This window comes from Rhinatrema bivittatum, chromosome 9, assembly GCF_901001135.1.
Source record: "Rhinatrema bivittatum chromosome 9, aRhiBiv1.1, whole genome shotgun sequence".
Classification (NCBI taxonomy): Eukaryota; Metazoa; Chordata; class Amphibia; order Gymnophiona; family Rhinatrematidae; genus Rhinatrema; species Rhinatrema bivittatum.
The window spans coordinates 254,017,332-254,044,784 of record NC_042623.1 but is presented as its reverse complement, the minus strand read 5'-3'; the positions used below and the strand labels follow the sequence as shown (position 1 = coordinate 254,044,784).

The following is a 27,453-nucleotide window of genomic DNA, read 5'->3' as shown; positions in this document are numbered from 1 at the left end:
GGTGGGGCTGGGGGGAAAAGGTTAAAGATGCAATTCCTTTTCATGAAAGCTCGGGATTTCATGTTGTACTTTCCATGGAATGGAACGCATACTTGATTTCTACAAGTACAGTAATAATAACCAGAAACCCTAGAGGAAACACAGGCCCTCACGTAGTCAGCTCAGTTTGACAGGCTACATACCCCTCCTGTCGATCAGCCTGGTGGGGGCAGGGCACCATCCAAAACAGTAACCTGGCATGGCTAGTGACCAGTTGGATTCTTGTGGGTTGGACGTGGGAAGAACAGGGTGCTGAGTTTGAGCAAAAAAAAAATGGGATTTACACGATCGGTTACCCAGGAGAAGGAAGTCCAGTGGAGGAAGATGACAAAATGTGTCTAGGAAAAGGAGTAATATCCTCCAGGCTGTCACACTCTGTGGCTGGCAGATGGGATACATCCTTGGTGGTGTGGACTGGAACAACTGGACAGGCTAGATGGTCTTTTTCTTCTGTCTACATTACTATGAAGAAGAACTGATTTTCTATCAAATTGGTCATATTTCCAGTTTTAATCAAACTATTCAACAGCAGTAGTACATGACACGTCAAAGGACACATCTGATTTTTGCTTTGACTTCTTTCATATCGTTTCCTTTTATCTATAAAAAGTTACAGAATAACATTCAAATGACCATGTCGATGTACTAGAGCCGAGAACAGATTTGCAAATGCCTTTACACACATTTAGAACGGCATATAGCACACATAATGCATGTAATTTAGCATTTGGGAAATGGTTTATAAAATTAAAATATCCTAAATGGCTAAGGAGCTTAAACATCATGCAAATCAGCTCATTAGCAATTCAGCATTAACTAAATTACACCTCAGAAAGGTGTAGTTATTGGGGGGTTGCATTAAAGTCCACACAAAATTGTGGACTTTATCACAAGAAAAATGCTCCGGGCTGAATTATTATATTACTTAAATGTGATGGCTCTTCAAGAAACGTCCCGCAGTGTTGGCTCATTTTGGCCGTTTAATACAATCTGCCTCCACGCATTTGTCAAGTCTTCATGCGAGTCAAAAATAAACTGTTCTGGAATATAGTATGTTTCACTTATAAATATGAGCTGTTTGCAACTGAAATATAATATATAATTTTGGGACATCTGGAAGCCTGTAGGTTGTGTATCCCAGGTGCTGTAATTATCTATTGATGCAACAAAAACGCTTCAAATTGGGTTGTACAATATGGTGGTAGTATCCTCCCAGATAGGTTAAAATGAAAATTATATATATATATATACATTTTTGTGAGTTCAATAAAAAATATAATAAACCATTCTACTTTACTCTATTTCTACATTTCCTATATTGCTGTTTTAGAGACTAAGAAAAAGCACTGGATATTGGCACTCCAAGACCTAGATTGTTGCAGGCATGGCCACTGGTACTGCAGACTCCTCCATGTGAGAACTTGAAAATACCCAGTACCTTGACATGGCAAAAGGACACTTTCCCAGGAAACCATAACAATATTTATTATTGATATAGTGTACCCAGCTCCGTACAAGATCATTCTCATGGCTAAAACGTCCCTATACAGAGAGCTTAAGAGCGAAGTCTGAACTTGGAGGTGTTAAGCAGCTTGTTCAGGGTTACATATTAAATAGTAGAAATGAGAACCAGGCCGGAGTCACTAGGAGCCTAGGTTCTTTCTCTCCAAAGGTAAAATCTGCAGACGGAGCTAAATTCTACAGATGATGCAGACAGCCATTTTCAAAAATGCATTTTCTACCATTCTTTGCCCCTAGCAAAAAAATAAATAAATAAATAAATAAACTTTAAGAAAATGTGTTACACTATAAAAATGGCTACAGACCATAAGCATAAGGGCTTTCTACAAGGAGCTCAAGTGAAACAGATACTGGTACAGTAAATTGCACACGTGTTATAAAATAGCCTGGCCGCGTGCACATGTGCGCCAGATTTTAAGTAAATCTCGCTTCTACCACATAAATCGGGGGCGCATGCAGACACTATTCCCAGTTTTACCAGTATGGCCCCAGTTTGCCTACTTAAAAGATAGGTCCTCCAAACCCCCCTAGTTTAATAGCCTTCACTCTCCCTAGTTTTCCCCGACCGTTAAAACCCTGCAGATCTGCCTATTTTTTTTAAATTTTATAACTTACACGTCATCCACAGCAGAAGTTATAAGCAGGGACCTCGGCGCACGCCAGATCACGTAAGTATTTATGCACACATCTCAGGTTCACGCCCCAGAACACCCATTGCCCTGCTCCATTTCGAAAACTTCCGAGCTGTGCGAGCTGCTAGCATGTACGCGCGCATCCAGGCGGCTTTTAAAATCCGCTCGGCGCTTGCAAGCCCAACTTATTCGCCCATCCCCCAATCGAAAGTTCGCCTTTAAAAATGTAAAATAAATAAAATCGCCACCCATCTTTGGTCTAAGGCCTTTATATATCACCATTAGCGTGTCACAAGAAAAATCTTAAATTGCGGAAAGGCATAAGTTTAGTAGCGCTACACTTGTTAAAATTGCTGATTCCGAACCACGCTTTTGTCATCTATTAAGTGTTCCAATCAATTAACCCTTTTAAGTTCTTCTTAAAATGAATTACAGCCATCAAGAAGTGATAGATGGCCTTTTAAACAATGCTAATGTATTCTTGTGAAGTGATTCACTGACACCTTTATGTAACTATAGATTCTAGTGAAAGTAGGTATGGGGGCGGGGGGAATATACACACACATGCACGCATTTGGTAATCATGGCCAATGTAAAATGCCAAAAGCAAATGTACCTTTGCACTTTTAAAAAGCACATTAAGAAATTAATTTTTTAAAAAATTAACAACTTTAGATTTTACAAGGATTCCTGTTACTTATCCCTTTTTTCTTCTAGTAGTAAACAAACGCAAGATAATCAGGCATCTAACTTTTGAAAGGAAATAAAATAGATTCAGGGAAAAAAAAGGATTGGAAAATGTAAAGCAACAAAAACTCAATAAATATGTATTGATATTACCATTGAATTAAATATACAACATTGTGCTGTCATGGCATACAATTTAGGCTATACATTCAAATACTTACAAAATCTACCCAGAAATTGAATAATAGTTTGCCTCTATCTCTGTTTAGATTTTCCCAATGTGTTGCTCTGGATTCAACTTTGCCTTGAATAACACATTGGGAAAATCTAAACAGATAGAGGCAAACTTTATAGTAAACATAAGAGCCCATTCCTGCCGCAGGACTGGCACACCACCTTGTTAAGATTCCCCATTATGCCCCATTATGCCCCATTTCCGGCCAGTTTAGTATTCCGTAAGCTACCTCCGAGCCTTATTCTGTAACATTCAGGAAAGAAAAACTAATGGGATACAGCAAACAGCTGTTCCCATAAAGCATTTATCAACCAATGGCATTACTGAATCAGGAGAAACACATTTATGTTACATGAAGTAAAATTAGATAAGTCCTCAATTTCCAGTTCCAGTGACAACACAGGCTGACAAAAGGTTGCATGCTATGTCACTCATATGTTCTGCATATGCTAATCAGATAATAACTTTTTCTTTTTTTTTCTTACATGGGAGGAGGCTGCTTCTCCTCAAGGGGAACTGTGGTGACTGCACCTCTCTCAATAATTTCAAAATTAATTTCAGGATATTGTTTCAACCATGAAAGACTAATATAAGGTTTTGAGAAAAAAAAAAAAGGCACAACAGCACAAGCCATTAACAACATTTTCTCAAAAATATATTTTCTAAATACCTGCATTCTAGTAATGAAACGTGGTAACAAATGTTCTGCAGTAATGAACATGAAAGTGGACACAGGACAGAATTTTCTCTCATCTCATCGCTCATTCCTCAGCAGTTACATTCCATATTTCATTTGTAGCTGGTAAGAAATTGGTGGCAGACTTCTCCTTTGATGCCAATATAAAATGTAGGTTATGAGTGGACAGAGTTCTTATGCTCTCTGGGATGCACATCTGGGCTGTATCCTGGTTTAAAAGCTTGGGTATACCTGTCCTGTTTTAACTGTAATACCTGTTGGGTCTCCACTTCCTTTAAATTACTGCTTTTTTGCTTTTTTTTCTGAATTAACATTGCCTTGTTAAATGATGAGCTGGGTGTAGCAAAACAGAATGGGCAAACAGTAGCTTTCAAAGCCACTTTTTGTGAGGCAAGTTATCCTAGCTGTTCGAGGGCTAGTTCTGGTGACAGAATGTCTCCTTTGAAGACAACAATATAAAGAATTGCTTAGGGCTTTTAAAAAAAAAAAAAAAATCCACACACACCCTTGCATCACTCTTATGCTCTCTAGGACATGCATTTGGGCTGCATTAGGGTTTAAAACCTAAGACTAGAATCCCATTTTTTCTAGCCCTCACCTGCCCACCCCACTTCCAGACTCTCGTATATATGTTTGTAGGGAAGAGACCTCTCTCTTTTTGTCTGTCATAATTAGATTATGAGTGCCACCAAGTAAGGACTCTCTAATGGGTATCTGGACACTGTTGCATATATTCTAGCACTATATAAATGACCTGTAGTAGTGGTAAGAACGTTGTGAATATTTGTTAGGATACAATTTCTGATCCAGTTTTTGAGCTTCAGTATTTCTAACTCTACATGTTGCCCTAAGTAGTCTTTTTTTTTTTTTGACAGTGCGTCATCTTAGCAGGTACCTTACAGGAGGATGTGTCTTACAATGGAGCATAATGTGCCAAAGGTTTCTCTCCCATATTTGTATCTATGGGTAAAATGCTTATTGCGTAGAGCCCAATGTGTTCTTACTGGTTACTAGAGCAGACTTTTCCCTCTCCCCAGAATATGAGAGAATCCCCTCAGTAACACGACCAGCAGGGAGCATATAGCACTCCACATTGCTAACCCACTTCTCTCATGTTATCCATGGAACCAACCATCAGATCAGTCCAATCTCACTAAGAATAGCATCGCCTTGTACATTCTACTCAGTTGCTAGAATCAGTAATGATCACTCTGAAAACTGATTTGGCTTACAACTTAACTTTTACTAATTAAAGATGGAAATGTGATGAAAGATATTTAAATTACAAGTTCTTGATATTTACAATCCATTTTACGGCTTCAGATCTTCTAATAAACCTGTGACTGTTACTGATACCAATTGATATTGCTTGATATTTCTCATTTTCTGATCCATCCCAATGGATGGGGTAGTTTTGAATCTTTGTCCCAGAATTTGGTGGATAGCATCAACTTTTCCCAATTTAACTGTACCTTAGTCCAGTTGTTCAATCATTCTCCTTACGTCCCTAGTTTGTACCTGGATGGTACCTCCATGCTCCGCTTCATCATCTTGATGATACAGATGTAGTTGGCACCGGATGGGTGCTACAGATCTTTTTCACACTCTCCTCTCTCCCCTCAGGAACGAGGCCAGGTTCATTCCCCCACCAGAACTTCCAATGGGCTACCTGGGCTCTCTGGTTGTGAGCTCCCACTCCTGTAGGCAGCATACACTGAGTTCCTGGGTCTTAGGGTACTCAGCTTTGTGGAAAAAAAAAAAACAAGAGCATCTGACGAAAGGGAAATCAAAAACAGAGAAAAGAAGGACAGAACTTCCTCCTCCAAAAGCAAAAGCTTTCCAAAGGGACATGGTAAGGTTAGGAAAAGGCACCCCTTTCACATTTCTTTTCCCAAGCCTCAGACTTAGAGACACAAGAGTCCTTCCCTAAGAAAGTTAAATGAAACAGGAGATGGCATAGTGACACGCTGGCCCTACAAGTGATAACTGAAAAAATCCACTCCCTAAGATGGTGGCAGGGGTTTATATATGCTAAGAGCTCACCATCTCAGGCTCCCACCTGGGGGGGGAGGTAAAACCCACCATACTACTTCCTCTGTTCCCCTGTGACAAATGGAACAGTCCTCTTTAGTAGAGATCCTTTAGGCTATGGGTGGCCAACTCCAGTCCTCAAAAGCCATAGACAGGCCTGATTTTCAGGACAATCTCAATTAATATGCATGAGAGAGATTTGTATGCACTGCCCCCATTGTATGGCCATCCCTGCTTTAGGCTCTCTATATGTGTATAATATAATATTATACATCTTCTGCACTTGCTCTATTGTCTTCAGTGTCCAAACTGGGGGGGGGGGGGGGGGGGACACACCACGTGTACATGTGAAAGTGCCATGTACATGCACTATCCTCCTCCCCCAACCTAAAAACTACACCCCCAGTTGAAAGCACGCATGCTAAGGAAACCTGCATATACTTTTAGCTGGCTAGAGGATAAATTCTTGGATAAGCCATTTTACCTGTGCAATCTGTCTTCCGAGCACAGAAATGCAATATCCTCCGATTTTCTGTATTATTTCCCCCATTACCATGACATCGGTATCACCTTTGGGCTACTGAGTTTCACAATGGATCTGCTTGCTTAACTTCTGTTCCTTAGGTAGGAAAAAATGTTGCCATAATTTTATATATATAAAACTTCAAACTCCATCATAAATCCATTTTTTATGGTCCTAGATTTTAACTCCTGGTATGTGTAGAAAGGAGAGAAAAATGGTATCTGGTACTGCATCTCTGCCATTCATTTTATTCTGCCCTTTGCTCACATATTTGGAGAGGGCTGGAAGACACCTCCGATTCAAGAATAGGAGCATTCAGTTTTTCTGCTCATTCGCATCAACATATTCTGCATTGCATTTTCAGAATATAAAATCTCATTTTGAAATAAACAGCCTATAGCTTTATCGTAGGATAAATTATGGGCTTTACAAAAGTGACACTATTCCGCGTGTAACCCCCTGATTGGGCACATAAAATGTGAGAGGCATGTGATGCCCATTTATGAGCTAAGTGCTGGTGTCTCGGTGGGTTAAAAAAAATGGTTGCACTGATGGTGTAGTGGACCTCACTCTGAGGCAAAAAAAAACTGCATTTACCATACTGGTTGGAGAAAATTCCCCCCCCCCCCCAAAAAAAAATATTCTCATTCTGTAAACCCCACCCCGACTGCTCACCAGTGTTCTCTCTCTATGGATGCCTCTTAAATGAGCCCATGCCTTGAGACTCTCATGGTATATTCAAACCAAACTTTTATTTTGAAAATGTTATCCTGGCTTCTAGATATCCGGTTAGGATATTTCTATAATGGACCAAGTAAATCAGGTTCACAGGATACTCCAGCAGCATCAAACAACACCCTCTTCCTCCAATATTCATTTCAATAGGTGTTCAGCTCAACTGTAATGCCCACATCTACTCATACATCTACTCACAGTGGCCATATCCGGACAGTCCCCGTTTTCCCTAAAGCTTCTCCCACCTTGTAGTGACATTCAGGCACCCTCCTGGGCTATCACCCGATTGCCTCCCAGTTATCAGCAACGAACCCTCCAGCATCCCCACTTCAGCCTTACTGAGCTGCCGAATCCCATGCTCCCTCCACAACGGTGGGACAGACCTCTGGCCCTCCTCCTCTGGGACCCCACTCCAGTTCCTTGGAATTCCCCTTGGGGGAGGAAGGGGGTGAGGAGACCCTTCTTCTGCCCCCTCAGCTGACGGGGGGCTCCGGCGGAATCTCCCCACCTAAAAGCGTTTGACCACCACTTCATATAGCGCCACATGCTCCCTGTACAGCTGCCTTTTCTCACTGTTATGTAGAGGAGACCCAGTCAAAACCCACAGCATAAAGTTTTTACATGGAACCATCATACTGTATTAGGCATGAACCTTTAAGCCATATCTTATACAGTTATCCTTCAGAACCCATTCAGGGACCATGAGCCACTCGTTAATTTGGGATTCCTTCTCTGGTAAAAAATTATTTACCATTCTTCAACACAATCACCCTAACCCAGTGACTCTTCGGACCATTGCTCGAGGTATTTGGCTAATGACATGGGGTCCATGTTACGTAAATAACCATAGGCCCTGTTTACTAAGCTTTTTTTTCCCACAGACCCAAAATGGGAGAAAAAGCCGTTAGTAAATGGTTTCTCACGCTGGTACAACGCATGACAAGTTTGGGAAATGGAACACTTCTACCAGCCAATCAGATGCAGGTTTCAGCAGGCGCCGACAGACGGCAAAATGTTTACTGCACAATTTATAACCTGGGGCTCTCCCCAGTAAGCCAGAATAGGAGAAAGCCTCTGGGCCAATGGAGGTCATGATTCACTAGGCAGCTGCACCTATACAAAAGGGCAATGCGATGGCAAACTTAGGCCCTACAGATGGCGACTGTATTCTCCTTTACAGCCCTTGCCCTCTCATCCTGTCAGCAGTCATAGATCTCACTTCTGCTGACACCTGCATCACCTTCCGCTTCCTCCTTCATCTCATCCCATCCCTCTGACCTCCAAGTCACTGTCTATTGCTTGCAATTAGATAATTTAGCAAACAGATAAATGTGTGTGGCATTCCACCAGGAAATATTTTCTGGCAAATGTTATCTTTTGCTCATTTGAATTCTGACCTGAACAACAACAACAACAACAACAAAAAGTATTAGCTGTCAAAAGGCTATCAAGAAATGTATTGTTAGTCTAAAAAAAAAAAAAAAAATCTAAAAACATTGTTTGGTTTGTATTTGTCTTAAGTGATAATTCCAATATGTGCCAAGGTTATCAGCAGAGGAAAAAGCAATTCTTGCTCAGCTCAACTGATGCTACCAAGAAACGCCTGCGCTGGCACCAAAAGTGAAACAGTAAAAAGGGATTTCTATATTTCAGTTTAAGAACCCAGATCAAAGCAGCAGAGAATCTTCCAGGAACTGAAGCAGCCATGACAGTTTTTCAAGCAGCTGCAGTCAGCAAAACTGAAATCCTTGTCCAACCAAAAGAAGGGGATTAGAAGAAGAGGCCTGTGAGGTCTCAATAGCTTGTATTACAACTTGCAAGGGTGCTACTAGAACTCTCCAATATATTACATAAGAACATGCCATACTGGGTCAGACCAAGGGTCCATCAAGCCCAGCATCCTGTTTCCAACAGAGGCCAAACCAGGCCACAAGAACCTGGCAATTAATTAATTTAGAAAAAAATGCCAGATCTATAAAAACATAAAAAACAGATAAAGAATTCTCTTGGACAGTCAGTATTACTGGTTGTAGTGGGTTTAAGAAGGCACAGCATGGTTTCTAATTTGGTTGCCATAACGCATATCTTGCTTGAGAATGGGCTGTAGTTTCCATTGGGTTGACTTGGATTATGAGGGCTGCAGTCAACATGGCCCATATAATAAACCAGTGCTAATTTTTAGAACAGGTTTCACTTTACTCAAATGCTAGAAGCTTGTGGTACCACAAGATGCAGTGAGCTAAAAGCATGCAAACTGAGTACGAATTTTAAAAAAACTTGCTAACATGGGGGGAAAAAAAACACACATTAACCTGAAAATTCACACTTAATGCAGAAATGTGTTATAGAAAACATGCATAGGAAAACAGATGCTGGATGCTGAAAGGCCTGTGACCAGAATGGCTTTGCATGCGAGACTGGCACTTGTGCATCCCAACCTGGGCTCAGTCTCGCATGCAAGGCCATTTGGGCAAGGCAAACCAAGTGAAATCAAAGGGTAAGCTATATGGGGTGGGCATCAGCTGAACAGTATACATTTTGGTACTGTGCATCCTGACTCGGGCACAAGTGTGCAAACTGCTCAGCTGAGGTGCACACCCCAGAGTTTTCACTCTTGGCATGCCTTGCCATTTGGCATGCCATGAGCTTCCATGCAAGACTGAACCGTGTGCACAGGCACTTTGCATCCTGACGGTTGTAGATGCCAGCCCTAGAAAGCTTATGCTTCAAGTTTTACTTGCCATACCTTGCCACAATGGCCTCGGACATGGAACTGTGCCCAGAGTCAGGATGCACAGTGCCAAACTTGTGTCCAAGGTTATTGTGGAAAGGGAGGGCAAATAAAATCAGTGTAAGCTTTCTGGCGTGGGCATCTACAGCTGAACCGCATGGCAAAGTCGGGATTCACCATGCCAATGCGTACTCTTCAGCTGTAGGTGCCTTCTCCAAAGAACTTACACTGGAAATGTTATTGCTGGGTCAGAGGGGGAGTAAACTCATATTCCTGGTGGCCAAAGTTATTCTGTTGCCGTGCCACTGTGGCGGATGCAGCTAGACACTACAGCTGAGGGGGGATATGATAGAGGTCTTTAAGATCATGAGAGGTCTTGAACAAGTAGATGTGAATCGGTTATTTACACTTTCGGATAATAGAAGGACTAGGGGGTATTCCATGAAGTTAGCTCAATGCACAATTAGCTCTGGAATTTGTTGCCAGAGGATGTGGTTAGTGCAGTTAGTGTAGCTGGGTTCAAAAAAGGTTTGCATAAGTTCTTGGAGGAGAAGTCCATTAACTGCTATTAATCAAGTTTATTTAGGGAATAGCCACTACTATTAATTGCATCAGTAGCATGAGATCTTCTTGGTGTTTGGGTAATTGCCAGGTTCTTGTGGCCTGGTTTGGCCTCTGTTGGAAACAGGATGCTGGGCTTGATGGACCCTTGGTCTGACCCAGCATGGCAATATCTTATATTCTTATGTTCTTACAGTGACACAGCACTACAATAAAATGGCCACCAGAAATGTGACCCAAGAGTTAAATTTCCAGCATTTAAAAAAAAAAAAAAAAAAAACTGTGCAGAGTAGTTTGACTTTTAGAACACTTCACTCCATTGCAGGGACTACCAAATTTCATTGGCATGGCATTTGCATGTTCCCGCACTAAAGCCTAGCATTAATTTTTTTCACAGTAAAAAACCCAATTACATACTAGGGTGATGTTAGTGCAGAAAACTCCACACTAAAAGACAGGTTATAACGTCAACACGGTTTATTACATCGGCCCCAAAGAGTCTAAGGTGTCCAGATGGTTTGAATCAGATTCTTCAATTGTTTGTTTGATTTTTTTGGATAAAAAGAAAATCAATTAGAAATAATAAACAAACCGCTGATCATTAGAATTCCCACCTCACCCCAGGCCAACTGAACAGGATGATCCAGTCTTGATGTTGCCCCACTCTGTGTATGAATTTGTAGTTCTAGATTTTTTTACGCCAATCAATGGGAAAAAAAATCAGAACTGCAAATCCATACATGCCATGGGACAAAACCACGATTAGATCAGCCTGTTTGGTTGATTTGGAGTGAGTTGGCCTCCCTATCATATTGTAGGCTTCTGGAATTATTTGGATCAAGTTTTTGTCTCAGGTCAAAAAAACATTGAGAATTGGAAAATACTCCAATTGATCTTACCTTGACATTTATATCATGCCTTTCTAAAAGGTCAGTCCAAAGCAGCTCATATCATGATTCAAAAATCAGTCTTTCTAGGAAATACTCTGTAACCGTGCTAGATACTGTAAAGACCGTCCAGACTATGTGTGTGTACGCACGTATCCTGATATCACTTTCCTAGTCTGACCAGGCTTCATTATTCCTTTGGACGTCTTCCTCCCTGAACGCCTTCATGTGGAAAGGCGAGGCTCACAGCTGAAATATCTTGCCTCCCCCTCAGAGAGGCCTGCTGATTCATCGGCCTCCTCCTCCTAATCTGGTACAGTTACCACAGCAGCATCCTGTACCAGGGCATGTGATAAACTGGGGATCCCTCCAGAACCCCATCAACCAACAAAGGGCAACGGAGAGCGACATCTGATTCGCATTCGGCCCAGAGAACTGCGAACATTATCTGCATGCGAGCACGTCAAGCCTCTCCACGAGCCCAAACCTGTCACCCGCCTGACAAGCAGCTATTACTGGGCCAGTAAAGCTTCTAAATAGCAAAAGTGCACTTCACAATATTAAAAAAAACCATACCTCTATAGCCTTCTAGTTTAAAAAAAAAAACAAAACTACCACACACACAATTACAGGCACGAAGCAAAGCCAGCCCCTGGCTGTACAGCATGATGCAGAAATCACCAACATCTGGGTTTTAAACAATCATAGAGATAGGTTCCACACGCAACCATCAATCAAAATAGCAAACAGCATGTGGAACGGGTAACGGTCCTTACACAATTCTGATAAAACTCCATTTCTTTATTCCGCTCGCATCTCCTCTGTGACAACGTATCCAAACTGAAAGCTTTACAACTGTCCCCCGACACGGACCCCGCGTTTCGCTCAAAGGCTGCGTCGGGAGGGACAGCAGAACAGGTTCACAGGAACTTCTCACTTAAAAGCCTTTCATTGCCGGTTCTAATTTTGTAAACGTCTATACAAAATGAACTGATAACTCTTATAAACACCAATAACAAAAAAAAAAAAAAAACCCAAAAGCCTGTGAGTCTCCCACCACTGCATGCAAACTTCTGCAACTTTAAACCCCCATAAAAGTCACCATAAAGAGCTTATCTTGCACTTTCCAAAAGCATTTGTTCCCTATTTTTCCAATTTGTTGCTTTGTCATTTTTCTTGCAGATTGTTCAGCCCTCGTGCGCTTCCACCCGGTCCCGTATACAGCTGCCCCGATGCAGGCGGCTGGGTCTGCCGAAACATGGGCTTACGTCAGGCTCTTTTCCGAAGGGACCTCTTTGGGGGGGTTCTCATTGAAGGTGCAAGATAAGCTCTTTATGGTGACTTTTATGGAGGTTAAAGTTCTGCTGTTTGCATGCAGTAGTGGGAGACACACAGGGTTTTTTTTTTTTGTTATCGGTTTTTATAAAAAAGTTATCAGTTCATTTTGTATAAACTTTTACAAAATGAAAACCGGCAAACCAATGATACTTTAGGTGCTTTGACTGATGCCGCGTGTGGCCCATTGCGAGGCGAGAGGTGGTGGATGTACACCAATTAACACCCTAATTTTCTGATGCTGGGCTCTTCCATGAATTTGTTTTTTTTTCTTTTGTTTAATACTTTTGTCATCTTGATTTGAATGATATTTTTCGTCTATATCCCATTTTTCTATTTTTGGACTGTAGTAGAGGGATAGCTGCATTGCTTTCTTTCATATATTTTTACATAAATCCCACCTCTGCCCTGACTCCACCCCTGGACCCTTTCTCCTCTATGCACATAAAAGTATGCGCATTCAGGGGCGGATTTTAAAACGCCCGCGCGCCTATTTTGCATAGGCCGCCGGCGCGCACAGAGCCCCGAGACGCACGGAAGTCCCGGGGCTTCCTGAAAGGGGCGTGTCGGGGGCGTCGCCGAATGACGCGGCATTTGGGGGGCGGGCCCGGGGGCATGGCGCTGGCCCGGGGGCGTGGCCGCGCCCTCCGGAACAGCCCCCGGGTCGGGTCTTGGCGCACCAGCAGCCCGCTGGCGCGCGCGGATTTACGTCTGCCTCCGACAGGCGTAAATCCATGGATAAAGGTAGGGGGGGTTTAGATAGGGCCGGGGGGGTGGGTTAGGTAGGGGAAGGGAGGGGAAGGTGAAAGAAAGTTCCCTCCGAGGGTGAAAGAAAGTTCCCTCTGAGGCCGCTCCGATTTCGGCTACGCGCGAATCTTATAAAATCTAGCGTACTTTTGTTGGCGCCTGGTGCGCCAACAAAAGTACACGATCGCGTTATTTTTTAAAATCTACCCTTCAGTGTGTGTGCACATAATTTTATTCATGCATCGGTTGTGCAATTTTCTAAAGGGCGATTCCTGTGGGTAAAGCACTACTTTACCTGCAAACGTCCCTTTGAGAAATTACACTCCCTAGCTCCCGAACTGGGCATCTTATCCAGCCCGAAAGCCACATGCATTGCACATTCTAGGCGTGTGCATCGCCACCTGTCAGTAATGAAATGTTCAGTATTGCTCGCTGTACTCTTTGCAGATGATGAAAATATTAGCGCAACTGACAGCTTCCCCGAGAAAATGGCCAACAGCTCTTACAGAGAGGGCAACAGTCCACTTCTCCCATTGAGTCATTTGCGGCTAGACGCCTGCATTCAGGTGTCTGTGAAAAAGAACCGTGTGAGCCTTCTAAAAAGGAGTAAGTGACAGGCATCGGCACAACAGACTGAGGACGCAGGTTTGTGGGCGATAAAAAGCAGCTGAAGGCCCTGGGGTTTTCCAAAAAAAAAAAAAAAAAAAAAAGTGCATCAACCATGAAGAAATACGCTCAGCTCTTGACTGCTGATATATCCCAATCTCCATTACTTCTGGAAACCCCGCATTGCAGCTGGCTACTGTTTCACTCAGAAGTAATCTCACTTTACTATAGCCCCCCAAAACTCCTTTTTATGTGACAGCAGTCAATACTCTGTGACCTGTCAACATTTATAATGAAAAAGTACCTCTCTTGGTCGTCATCTAATCTAATCCACAGTACATTTACCTGCAGTAACCCTTAAACATTTCTTTCAAAATATACTGAAATAAAAGTGTGGTTGCCATGTTAATCCACTTGAATGTATGGAAATAAAGATTAAGCAAGAAAAAGATTAGATAGATACACACACAAATAAATACATGCATATATAATATTATGTAGAAATATAAAGTGATGCCTTTTTTTTATTGAAGTAGGTTAATATATTTCTTGACTAGCTTTCAGAAGTTAAAACGCCTTTTCTCAGGTCCAAACCGAAAGAGCAGCTCGGCGCAAGAGATGATGGCCAGAAAATACAAAAGAATCATAAAGTACATTACAATGCCAGTGTGAGGAGGAAGGGGCCAGGGTAGAGTGATGTATTATAGCGATAAGTTGATGATAGAAAGGCAGTAGAATTATATCTGGTAATGAGCTTAAAATAAAAAATAAAAAAGTCTCAGTTATGTCAGTTTTAACCACACGTGTCTTTTACATTGTTGGAGTGGGTTGAGGGGTTTTTTTGTTTTTTTAAGGATCCTGATCATTGGTGCAGGGTTCTGGTTCCAAAAAAAATGTTCCCCCCACGGAAGTGATGAATTGCTCTTCTTTGTGATGTGCAAGTTTATTCTCATCTTATCTTTTGGCTTGTTTCATCAATGTAGCATCCCCCTGTTCATATTTTCTGCACCGAATTACACATACTACATTAGAAGAGGACGTAAATAGGATCCCCGTGTGCTGAATGTCTCATCCCATGTGGATAACTGGAGGGTCGTGCATCCTCTCTCTCTGACCTGCTCGTTCTGCTTGTCCCACAGGAAGGAAAGTTCATCAAGGCAGTCTTACGTTAGTCCAATAAAAAAAGATATTGTATTACTTTTTGGTTAGTTGTCCTTTATTTACTCTATAATTAATTTTTTCATGTAAGGACAAAAATGAGAAACAATTAAAAAAAAAATAGAAAATAGAAAGATTATAGGGCCTTGTTCAAAAGGATTCTTCACCTTTTGTACCTATCCACAAAATCTTTTTTGAACAAGGTCCCATAAGAATCAAATCAGAAGGGAAAACAAGGACTTGGAGAGTAAGAAGTGACTTTCAGGGGATAACAGTGCCAGAATCCAAAAGTGCTTTTTGGCTACAATTTTACCTTGAAGGAGGAAGGGGGCAGGGGGGTTCAATCAGGATTCATAAAACGTATGCTATAATATGCGACAGGTATCACATCATGTTACCGGGTGATCAGCGACGTTAGTAGCCATTTATGAATAGAAACAAGTTATGAAAACAAGGAGGCTGCAGGGAGCATGATCCAGCAGCCAAAACGACCCAGCGCCCTGCTACTCTAAGGACGCACACACAGAGTCTGCTTTCAGGAAGGATTTAATTCCTAGCTGGCTTTCTTTTTTCGTTATGATTAGCTATCATGGCATAAGAGACGCGGAGTCCAGACGAGCAGGTTACTCGAGCACCCTTCTGTTACAGAGACCTGCGCTTCTCCGAAATGTGTCCCACTCTATTTAAGTTTACAAAAGAAAACCAGAACCTCGCGGCCTGCCTGATGAGATGCTGCAGCTTTTTAAGGCAAGGGGCAAAATAATTTTAACACACAGACACACAATGAGTTTATTTATTTAGAAAGTTGTTAAATGGTGTCTGGGAATTCACATATTCAGTGTTGACATTGTACAGGGGGCTGGCCAGCAGCCAGGAGTCTGCTCTCCAGAGAGATCCAGCAAACAAGGAATTCAGGATTTTCTCCTCTCACTTTAAGTCGGGACGGGGAAGCCATTAGTTATAGCTGAATCCCAGGCAAACAGCACGGCCCTCGCCCTGAAACTTCAAAAGCCTTCTAAGTGTGTTTAGCTTTCTAGTGCTGGACCTGCAGCAGTGTGTCACACTTTAGAAGAGCTTTGTAAACAACCCCCTGCCCCTTGCTTGAAACCTTTCTGCACTTTAATGTACATCTTGCATAGAATGTTTAACGATAAAAGCCACCATTAATTTTGCATATTAAAAAAAAAAATGAAGCCTAGTTTACAAAATGTCAACTGCTCTACTTTGTGTGATGGTACTGTAGGCTCAAGCTTAGACAGGAACTCTTTGCTACAGAAAGAGACAAGCCAAATCAATGATCTAAATTTTTTACATTAAAACCATTCTATAAAAACAGAAACGATTTATAATCCATGGAAACCCACCCTACAGATTCCCCTGTGAAAAAAGACTCTGCTGCTCTGATAGGAGTGGACGGATGATGATAGAGACAGTAGGACCGCAGCAGCCTCATGTCGCCCCTACTCCCTCTTCAGGCATCAGAATATATATTTTGAGATGCACGTCCGAAGTAAGTGACCGAGGAAAACCAGCAGCCACCGTTTGCTATGTTCCTGACTATTCTGTACAGACTGTCCTTGAGGTTGTTAACAGAAACTACTAGCTCCTGAGTAGGAAACCGGCATTCAGAAGCAAAGTCCTGTCCATAATCTATATATTAATAACCGGAATTTGCAAGTCCACCAGGTGAGAGGAGATCCCAGGTTGTCCTATCTTCCTACCAGGGGTTCAGAAATTATATATTGATCAGGCAATACTTTCCTGAACTGCCAACCGGTATACAGCAATGCAGTAATAACGTCTGTCTTTCCATGCTCCTTCTTTATTATATTCCCCAAGATGTGGCTTTGCCTGCTTCCACCCCGACTCTCCCAAACTGGTTTACAATATGCTTATCAAACAGATCTTTTAATGTTACCTGAATTAAGCTAGGACCCACCCACCCCCCAAAAAAAAAAATGAAGCTGCAGATGGTTGGGTGAGAAGAGAGTTACAAATGTTCCAGGCAAATGTTTCAAAGGCATAAAATAAAAAGCAGACCCAAAAAAACACCATGGCACCTGAGCTCTGGATACCTCCCCCTTCCCAAATGGCATCCAGCAGAGATGGGGACATTTCCAGCCGGCTGTGCAAGAAGGTAAGTCAAACCAAAAAAAAAAAATAAATAATAGAAACAGATACAAAAGTTATTGGTGAAGATCAGGACAGTAATAGCAGGAAGCCGCAGCATCTCTTAGGTTTAGCTTTTTTTTTTTTTCCGAGTAAGACCACGGAGGGGGAAAAAGGGGAGTCAGAGAGAAAGAATATCAGATAGCTGGGCCGCCACCCAACATTAGCCTAGAAAAGTACATCTCATTACTAAAGCTATAGGAGCCAGGACGGACAGGGGCATGTGACCTTGCAACCAATTACAATCCAGGGAAGTCATAAGTGTACGGTTTATAAACTACATAGGCCATTTGCCTGAGCGAATTATCAGTTTTAAATGTATCTTAAATAAAAGCCGTAGTACAAAACGGATTTGAAAGAACTAAAATGCAGCATTCATAAGGACATGGAAATGTCGGGCATAAATCACCAGCCTCCACAAATCCTCTCCTTTTCTCATGTCCGACACTCCCGTTGTCTTCTGCGTGCCCAGTTAGGATTTGCGGTACAATTGGCCTACTTTGATTTTGTTGTTTAAATGTTTTTAAACACACATCTGCATTCAGGTTTACTCCTATTCGCCACCTAAAAATAGCTATTAAATCATCTTCCTTATTTCCTTCCCATGCTTCACACCTTCCTCCCCGACCCCCTAACGAATCTCAGAAAAATCACATTCTTAATACTTGAAAGATTGGTGGAGTCTTAATTTGCCTCAGTTTATAAGCCCTGTGTGCGGGAGACGGGCACAGATGGCTCACATGTGGCCTGCGAGGCTGCCAATGAGGTTATACCTCAAGGATTTATACTGCAATCTGATTCATGCTATGTGCCCAGAACCTGTAGTTGTATCAGCCAGGCTGAAGTCCCACGTCTGTGTGTGAGCTGCTTAAGTGTATTCCTTGCGCCTGACGGAGGACAGGAAACTACATTAACTTCATTACAGTTCCGGTATGGAGATAATTTTGAGGAAGAGAGATAGCATTATATACACACAAAAAAAAAAAAAAGCCACACCACAAGAACCTTTCAGGATTAAAGTTTAAAACTACAGACCACACAGAGTTCCAAAACTGTCCTCCAGTGGGCAATAATATCCACAATCCTTATCTTGGAAAATGATCCCAATGCTGGTCACTTTTGGAACCTGTGGGCCCACAATTTCCTGCTGTAACCCTCAACGTCCAGTTTATATAATTATGTATATATCTCAAAGTGAGATTGCCAGGGAAATCAGTAGTTGATAATAGTCAGCAGCAATGAATTATTAGAGAACTACATTACCCAAAGCTCAAGGTGGTATTACTGCTGAAGGTCAACTTTTCCTCCCAAGCTGTCAATATTTTCTACTACTGATCATGTACGAAAAAGGAAATATGCTGAGAGTTTGATTTGCAGCCTGTGTGAAATCTCAGGAGAAATGCCATTACATGTGTAGGAGCTATACACATAGAAGGAAAAAAACCCAAACAAAACAGGAATAATTCCAGAGGAGGAGGAGAAAGAGAGAGATGGTTTTGGGGTGACCATACAGCTCATGTCCATGGGGGACAAGCTGACCCAATACTGTTTTTATCCCACTACAGGCGCAGAAATGTAGTATTGAGCTGGGTGAGAAAAACAGGACCTCACTTCCTCGCCTGCTCAGCTACCACCCCCTCCGGGAGGTGGAGCTGTATGGCCACTATAAGGTATTACAATGCGAAAGCCATTGTCATATACTAAGCAACTTGCGCGGTGCTCCCTTACAGCCCGAGCCGCTTTTTCTTACTCTTTCAAAAACAGTCACGCACCGTGTTAACATTTTTTTTCCTATAAAAACTCAAGAGTGCATAAAAATGTTTGAGCTGAATGTTTACAGCACGGGCCAAGGGCAATAATAAAGACGCGCGCGCTAAGCTGGAGGTGATCTCTCTCTCTCTCTGGAGCGGCCTCAGTTCGCGTTTCCAAAAACAAATACCGGACAAGGGCTTCGGACTCGCAAAAATAAACTTTCCAGGCGGGATTTCAGAAGTGCATTAGGGCCCGGCGCGGGTGGGGTGGAAGTGGCCGGTTTGTTATCTCAGCTGACGGAGGAGGAGGAGGTCTGGATTTACCTCGCCTGCTCCAAGTACAAATAAATAAAGAAATAAATAAGCCGCGCTAAGGCACGGGAAGTAACAGGTAGAAGCCTTTCGCGTGCTGAAGATGAGCGCGTTACCAGGCTACTGGCTGGTGGCCGGTGGCTACCACCAGTCGTTTACCGCAGGGTCGAGTTCGTTCAGTGACAGCAAACAACCCGCCGTACATTTTTGTTCTATACGAAAGGCACTTTGACGAGTGGGAAAAAAAAAAAATAAAAAAAAAAAAAATCGCATATATATATATATTTACATCGACTACAAAACCAAAGCATGCTACAGTAAATTAAACAAAACATAACATGTATTTTCCTATTGACACTCGTGCGATGGCAACTGCCTTATTCGGAGATTTCAGAGTAATTAGAAAAAAAAAAAAGTTTCATTATTGTTCAAAAAAATAAAAATACATTTAAAAAAAAAAAGAGCAGCAGCAGCAGTTTTATCCCTTTATTTCCCCCTCGAGACATTGCTAAGCACGTTTGCAAATGTGTCTTCAAAGTTCTTCAATAGGCAATTTTCTAACTATAATGTCGCCCAGAATAATTTGCAGGTATTCCAGCGCGGCTTTTCCTGTCCCGGGGGTAAATAAATCTACTGGAAACATTGACCTAAAAGAGCGAAAATGCTAAGCCAAAACGAAAAGAACTGCGAAAGAAGAAGATCAGAATATTTCTCGCGTTCGTCGATTATTCACATAATTGGTTTTTGTTTTGGGGTTTTTTCGGGTTTTTTTTGCATTTCTTAAGGGCATTATATATTGACAATTTTATTGTGCACGTTGAAGGGGGGAGGAGAAATAATTCTAGGTTTGATCTTGGGTTGGGGGCTTGCAGTTTCAGGAATGCGACGATCTTGGTCTTAATAACTCGGAAGGTAGCGAAAAAGGGAAGAAGACAGAGAAGGCGAAAGCTGGAAAAAAAAAAAGTTCTCTCGTCGACCGACTGAATTGCAAGGGTCACTATCAAGCACCCCCCTCCCCTTCGATGTTCTCTGAAACTGACAACAGCAGCAGTTTGAGAAAAGGAACTATTCAAAATAAATTGAAATTAAACTTTTTCTCCGATTTCCTTTACTGGTGCGCGGTAAAAAAAAAAAAAGTGAAGTGCGATGAAGGGGCCGCATGGGTCAGGAAGCGGAGAGGAAAGTTAGAAGAGGATCAAAGGTATAGAGAGAGAGAGAGCAGTCAGGAAAAAGCCCCGGTGAACGAGCAACTGGCCACAAGGCCTCCGGGCATCAGACGGGCCGTGCTGACCTTGAGGAAGGTCATTAACAGCCCCCCCCCTCCCCCCTACTCCGAAAAGGAGCGGAAAGTTACCCTGGACACAGGAAAGGAGGAGGCAAGCCTGGGTTTCCAAGGAAAACTGCGGGGGTCTCTACAAAGAGCAGATAACGAGAAAAGAAATCCCAAGACGTTTCGATTTGGGGGTGGGTTGCGCGCAGTTTCGGCGCTTTTTCTCGTTTCGGTTGCCTGGGCTACGAAATTGAAAGATCGGAAAATGCGGCCTGGGTTAGCCTTTTTTTTTTTTTACGGGGGTTTCACCGAACCCAAAACGACAATAATAAAACCCCAAATAAAAACATTAAAACAACAAAAAACCCCTCCAGAGGGCGTGAATAATAGAGCCAGGCCGGAGGGGGCTGCGGGCCGGGATGGGCTCAGGCATCCCGTGCACAGAGCGGCAGCCGAGGTGCAGCTCTGGGGGCTCGGACGCGCCTTCCGGTTCAAGGGGCCACGTTTTTTGGTTTTTTTTGGGGGGGGGGGGGGTTGTCGCTACAGGGAAGAGAGCGCAGGAGATGCACCTGAAACCGCGCAGGATTTGAAGGAATCAAACCCCCCCCTCCCCCTCCCCCCAGATTACCGGAGATGCAGCGAAAAAGCCCGGAGGCCTGGGCGTGTAAGGAGGCCACGCGCACTTAACTCCGCCGTGCAAAGGAACCCGGAGCGAGCGGAGAAAGGCAGGCGTCCGGGCCAAGTTTGGTCCCCCCCCCCCCCCTTCCATAAACAGTAACCTGAATGCCGCGGGTGTTAAATAATCCCGACGCTCTCTCTAAGTAGTGTAAACGCGAAAGCCACTCTCCAGGATCTGATCCGAGTCCAGATTTCACGGATTTGTCTACCTCACCAAACGCAAAAATAAATAAATCTCTCCGTGCAGGGGGCAGGGTGAGAGCGCTTGAACCCGGCGGGGTTGCAATGGTTGGGGGGGGGGGGGGGGGGGGGGAGAGTGAGAGCGAGCGAGGATCCTACCCTCCCTCCTTTCCATGATGTGGATTTCAAAGCGAAGCAAAGTTCCCTCGGCGAGGCTTCGGCGGCTCCCAGGTACAGAAAGTTTCAAGGCGGAGGGCAGCGCAGCCCCCTCCCCTCCCACCCTCCTCCTTCCCCGGATCGGTGCCGCTGCAGAAACCGCAAACCGAGCCCGACCTCGACTTGCCTGACCCCCGGATTGCCCGGCAGAGAAGGGCTCACAGCGCCCACTATAGCAGGCGCAGCATTTCGCAGCCTTCCCTCCTCCCTGCCGCCGCCGAAGAAACAAACCAACTTTTCCCCTCAACTCCGCCGCCCTCCTCCTCCTCCTCCTCCTCCCTCTGGGAGCCCCTGCTGCCGCCGCCCGAGGCTGGAGCGGCCCAGCACCGGCCGCGGGTGGGAGCCCCGCTGAGCACCCTCCCCCCCCCCCCTTTTAAAAACAAACCAGATTAACATTTCCCTGCAAGATGGCAGAGGACGAAAAGTCATAGCAAGGGAGCTTGCACCTACTTGTGGCCAGTTTCCGTGCCCTGCCTTTGGATCGCATGCTGCCAGTTCTGCGGTGCTGCCGCTCAGACAGGGCTGCTTTTTTTTTTTCTCTCTCTCTTTCTTCCTTTCTTTCTTGGAGCTCTTCCTCCTTTTCCTTTTTTTTTTTTCCCTGTCTCTCTCTCTCTCTCTCCCTCTCTCCCCTTCTCAATCCGGACTCGCTATCTCTCCTGCATTGTCAGTTTGGACACCTTCGCACATGCGCACTCTGCCGCCATCTCAGCGCCGCCAAAAAAAAAAAAAAGTTTGCAGCGATTTATCACTTTTTGATTTCAGATCTTTTGTCAGATGGCAATCGGAGGACCCCCCTTCCCCCCTGCAAACCTCAACTGCGCGAGGAAGGAGGAAAGGAAGCATTTATTCGACCATCAACCAGAGATAATTATCTCCCCCCCCCCCAATACACCACACACGAAAAAGGGATAAAGATGGGGGAGGGGGGGAGGCGGCTGTAACTTAAAGGAACCGATAGCATCTGCGTTAGTTGTGTTTTATTATCGCAAACTACGCGTGGGATCCATAATCATTTCTGAACGGCTTTTTTAAAATGAGCAATATTATTTGGTCTCTCCTTTGGAAAGAGGGGGTCGGGGGGGGGACTTTGCATCCGATAGACCGGAGCGGGAAATTCATAGTCTCAGTTTTAGGTTCTTCCTCGTCTAATGCAATTGTATTCATGCCAGATAAATTACACCAAGTTTGAGCTCAGAAGAGTTTTCCGTGGTCTCCTACAGAAACATTTGAAATCTCATTTTTTCAAATCGGCTCCGATGAAACGATTTGCCGATCAAAGCGTACAAGTTAAAATTGGGGAATTTCTGTAGGGTAGGACTGTGCTGACGGTAGGAATCAATCCAGGCCACCTATGGATTTTCTTCTGCCTCCACCCCCCTTCCCTGACACAAGCCTGTTCAATAGCTTGCATGCGCTATTTACGCGCCCATTAATATCTGTTGCAAATCTTGTCAAACGCTACAAAAGAAAAATGCAATCTTTCAGTCCCAATCCATTGCCCTGGTACACACCAGCTCTTCAACATTTTTACCTAATGTATTCATAAGCACCATTTTTTTTTTTTTTTGCACGCCCTTCACCTTTTATTTACCTGTTGATGATTCATGGCCAGATTAGTGGCACCTAGTGTGTGACAGCAGAAAGCAGCCTGATCGTTTTATACCGCCCGGAAGAAAAAAAAAAAAAACACCGCCCAACACTGTCAAAATCATTAAAAAAAAAAAAAAAAGCAAAGCAATTAAGAGGGAAAAGAATTCCGATGCATGCGAGTAATTGAAAACTGGCTTTCCAGTCCCCTTCTCTCCATTTACACGGCACCAGGTTCTTCATACCGAAAGATAAAATTAATTCCTAAAAGTACTATAAAAAAAAAAACAAATCCCCAAACCTAAACCAAGGCACTTCAAAATAACTCTGCCTCGTGGAGAAAGGCCCTGGTGCTACAGTTACGGAGGCGATTTAGAAATCACCAGGGGGCCAGCAAACTGTAAACATTGGGCAATCGTTTTCTTTCTTTTTTCTGGGTTTCATGTCATCGTCATTTTTTAAGTACACAAAGCAACTACTTTAAGAACCTGAACAAATCTAAGCAACATGGTTTAAAGTAAAACAAGACAAATAAACCTTTTTTGAAAGAAGATAAGAAAAATTCAGGGGCGTTACCGCGGCAGTGGCGCTATTTAACGCACTTCTGGAGTTTGCGCTCCAGGTCATCGTAGGAGAGTCACTAGGAGTTAATCCCTAGCTTTCTAGCTTTGATTATTTCAGTTTTCATGCTAGCAATGGGTTTTTTTTCGGGGGTTTTTTTCTGACAACCTTAAATTAAAATCTACTCTATTAGTCATGTGCCTACCGTTTTAGCGTTTACCGTTCTTGAGGTAGAGATTGGGTTATAAATACTAATCCTATATATTTTCCCATTGACACAGAATGGGAGAAAAACTGCTACAATATTGGCTCCAATTGTATTTAAAAGAATCAAACAAATGCAGTTTGGAGCTCAAAAACAGTCGACAATGAAAGAGAGGGCAAATACTTTCAAAATAACATACAAAAAGCTTGTAACTTTTCACTTCTTTTATATTCTTTACATGTGATGAAAAGTAACTGCATTCTGCTTTAATTTCTCCTTGCGCGTGAAGAAAAGGATATTTTATACCCTGTCTAACGGTCTCCCCGCCCCAAATCTAAACCTCGTATATATGCGATTGTTCATTTAGCAAGAAATGAAAATAAGCAATTATCATAAGGAGTGAAAGTGATCGCAATCTATTAAAACACCTCTCTCCCCCTGCAGAATGTGAATAAAACATGAGAGAGGGGAAAACAATCAGGAGCTCCAAAATGCAGACAATTAACTTGCCCCAACGATTTGTGAGTTAAAAGAGCCCGCCACATAAGTGCGAATTGTTTTATTGATTTGTGGTCGTTTCTCTAAACGACGGGGGGAAAAAAAAAAAATATATCTCTGGTTATTATTTTCAGAAAGACGGGGCCCGCTTTTTTTTTTTTTCTTCAAGCCAGCATGGAAATCGGGTGCAAGAAGTTGAGAAAGCGATCCGAGGAGCCCGGCAAGCCCTCTGCCCCTGCCACCTGTCAAATCCAGCGCAAAGGCCGCCGCCGCCCCCTCCCCAACCAAACGGGTCCAGATGCGAGAAATAAAAAGGCCATCCTGCTCCAGCAGCTGGAAGCAGGGGGAGAGAGATGTAGGAGCTCCGGTTCGGGAGCAGGTGTCTGTCACCCGCGGCGGGGGGGGGGGCTGGGCTTCTGCCAGGACCCCCCCCCCCAACATGCGGTGAGAGCAGAGGCCCCCCCCCCCCCCCCGGAGAGCAGCTCCGCTCTAATTCAGCTCAGGCGTGTCCCCCCCGGCAATTGGAACGGAAGGGTTCTGGAATGCTGAGCCCTGCTTTGTGATGCAATAGAAGGAAGGCGACGGAACGCCAGAGAGAGAGAGCGCGAGCCCGTTCCAGCCAAAGCGATTTAAAAAGGTGCGCGATAATAATTCAGTGCGCGCTTTCCGTAACAGGAAATGTTTTCCTTGCTCGTTCTTTGCTCGAACAAGGCTGGCTGTCTATCTATCCGCAGTCTTTCTCGGGGGTATTGGCTGGTACCATTGTCTTTGTGCAGTGAACTTTTACATCCAGGCTAGTCAGACCCCATATATAAATAAATATATATATATATATATATATATACCAGTAAGATTAATTTAATCATTGTAATAATGCCATTATTCTGCCGTTTACCCGACGCTCGCAGTGAAGAAATTACACTCGCGCCGGGTGACCAGAGCTTTCTGGAGACCTTTGAAAAGAAACAGCAAACCCCCACCCCTTTCCTTACTCTCTGAGCTTCAGCTTTCAGCCGTGGGCTCAATTAGACAAAATGGAAACAATTTTCTCTCCTTGCAATAACTCATAGCTCCAGCGATCACTTTCAAAATATCCCACTTCATTATTATTCTAGGCTGACCCCGGCGGCGTGAAACGGCGGGGCTCGCAGAGAGATCTATCCAGCCCCCCCCCCCCCCCCCCTGGGCTGTAATTATTAGAAATTAATTGGGTGCGGGACCCCAGGTAGCAGGGGTACATTAATAGCTTGTCTGCCGGTTCCAAATCAAAATTCTCCGGTGGGCAGGAGAGGGGATCAAGGAGACTTCCGAGGGGGGAGCAGGGCTTGCTGCAACCCCCTCCGCTCGGGACGGACACGGATGCATCCGATTTCGGGGCAGGAGGAGGAGGAGGTTTACTCAGGGGTTAAAATGGAAACGGAGGCGCTTGTGCACTTGGTGCTGTCGTGCCGGAGTGAAAGTGGAAAAAAGGGAGCCTTAGGCGAAAGGAAATCACTGCAGGCCGGTGTGACCTTTGCGAGAGGTAATCAATCAAGTGATCAACAGGGATATTTATCACGGCTATAAAAGGGCTACTTTTCCAATGCACGGGGGGGGGGCGGGGCAGGCGAGGAAGACACGGGGGAAAAAAGTTTGGAGAAACCAAAAAGCAGTAGGAAATAGCGGAGTAAATGGTAAAATGTGATTCTCTGTCGTCTGCCAATCCGGAACGAAAGGAAAAGTGCAGGTTACTCGTTGTGAAGGCTGTAACGCTAGATTGCCTCAGAAGCGATAAATGCATCCGGCGCGATAAATAATACAACGCCTATTCATGCAGGGCATTGTTAAAGGTGCACCGGCTCTGAGTGGCTGTATGCAGGGCTGGGAGTACTAAACAGACATCTTTGGCCAGAACCAGTTAATATCCAATCGTTAGTTCTAGGAAATTAATCAGTTTCTACCAAAACGGCTTTGCTTTTTTTTTTTTTTTTTTTTTGTGGCACAAAACACGTTTGCTCATGCAGTAGGGCAGGACCACCCTAAGAATATACGTTTTCTTTATAATCTTCTACCTTTTCAGTTCCAACCTACTAATTCGTTTCTAGTCATAGTTAGGCTTCTTTTTTTTTTTTTTTTTAATATTCCATTAAAAAAAAAAAAAAAAAAAGCAACACCTTGCGCCCACCCCAGTGCCGATCAGCGAGCGAGCCTGGGTACTGCATTAAAGCTTAGTGAGGACTCTTCTCCTCCTCGCCATTCAACGGCCGCCCAGGTCCATTCATTTCCTCTGCTCTGTGGGGGAGAGGGAGGAATACAATCCCACGATCTGCAATGCCTGGCATCGGTATCCGGCTGAGAGGCAAAGGACTTCGCCTCTGGCAGGTGGACAAGCCGCGCTTGGGAGAATCTATAATCGCCCGATGAAGGTACATCGCACGCAGCTTTCCCCCCGGCTCTGGCTGCGATGCGATCTACGTCTTAGTCTGCAGCGCCCCCCTGTGGAGCGCGGCGCGGCAAACTGGGAGAGCCTTTTCAGTTTGGCGAGTTCAGTAGCTTTAAAGTTAACCTTTGCAAAGTTAAATCCTTTTACGCTGCCATGCTCGTTCGCTGGCAGAGCTAACCTACGGATGCAGCGAGAATGTAACGCGAAAAGGGGGAGCGGTCAGACGGACCGCATCCGTACAGCGCTTCTCCAGCACACGCCGTGCCTCCCCGACTCCAGGGAAGAAGAGGGATGGAGAGACTCGGTGCCGCCGGCGGGAGATGGGCAGAAAAAAAAAAAAAAAAAAAAAAAGATTGGAATTTATCGGTTTCTTATGGGAAGCAAAAACCAGAGAAACAAGGCTGCAGAAAATTACCGTTTCCCACTAACTTTTTCACATTTTTTTCTTTGTTATAATAAACGCGGATAAATTCCCAGGA

At 43.8% G+C, this 27,453-nt stretch overlaps 1 protein-coding gene across 6 annotated transcripts in view; it reads right to left on the bottom strand.

The window, feature by feature from the left end:
• Positions 1–22,300, bottom strand: part of MECOM (MDS1 and EVI1 complex locus) — an 881,649-nt gene extending 859,349 nt beyond the window's left edge. For 2 of the 6 annotated variants that reach the window (XM_029616015.1, XM_029616016.1), the window contains exon 1: positions 22,152–22,300. In XM_029616015.1, the coding sequence (XP_029471875.1) occupies positions 22,152–22,188 (37 nt within the window). In that variant the 5' untranslated portion in view covers positions 22,189–22,300. The remainder of the gene's footprint in view (positions 1–22,151) is intronic. The other 4 variants (XM_029616018.1, XM_029616019.1, XM_029616024.1 and 1 more) reach the window with 3 other exon arrangements.
• Positions 22,301–27,453: the final 5,153 nt, after the last annotated feature.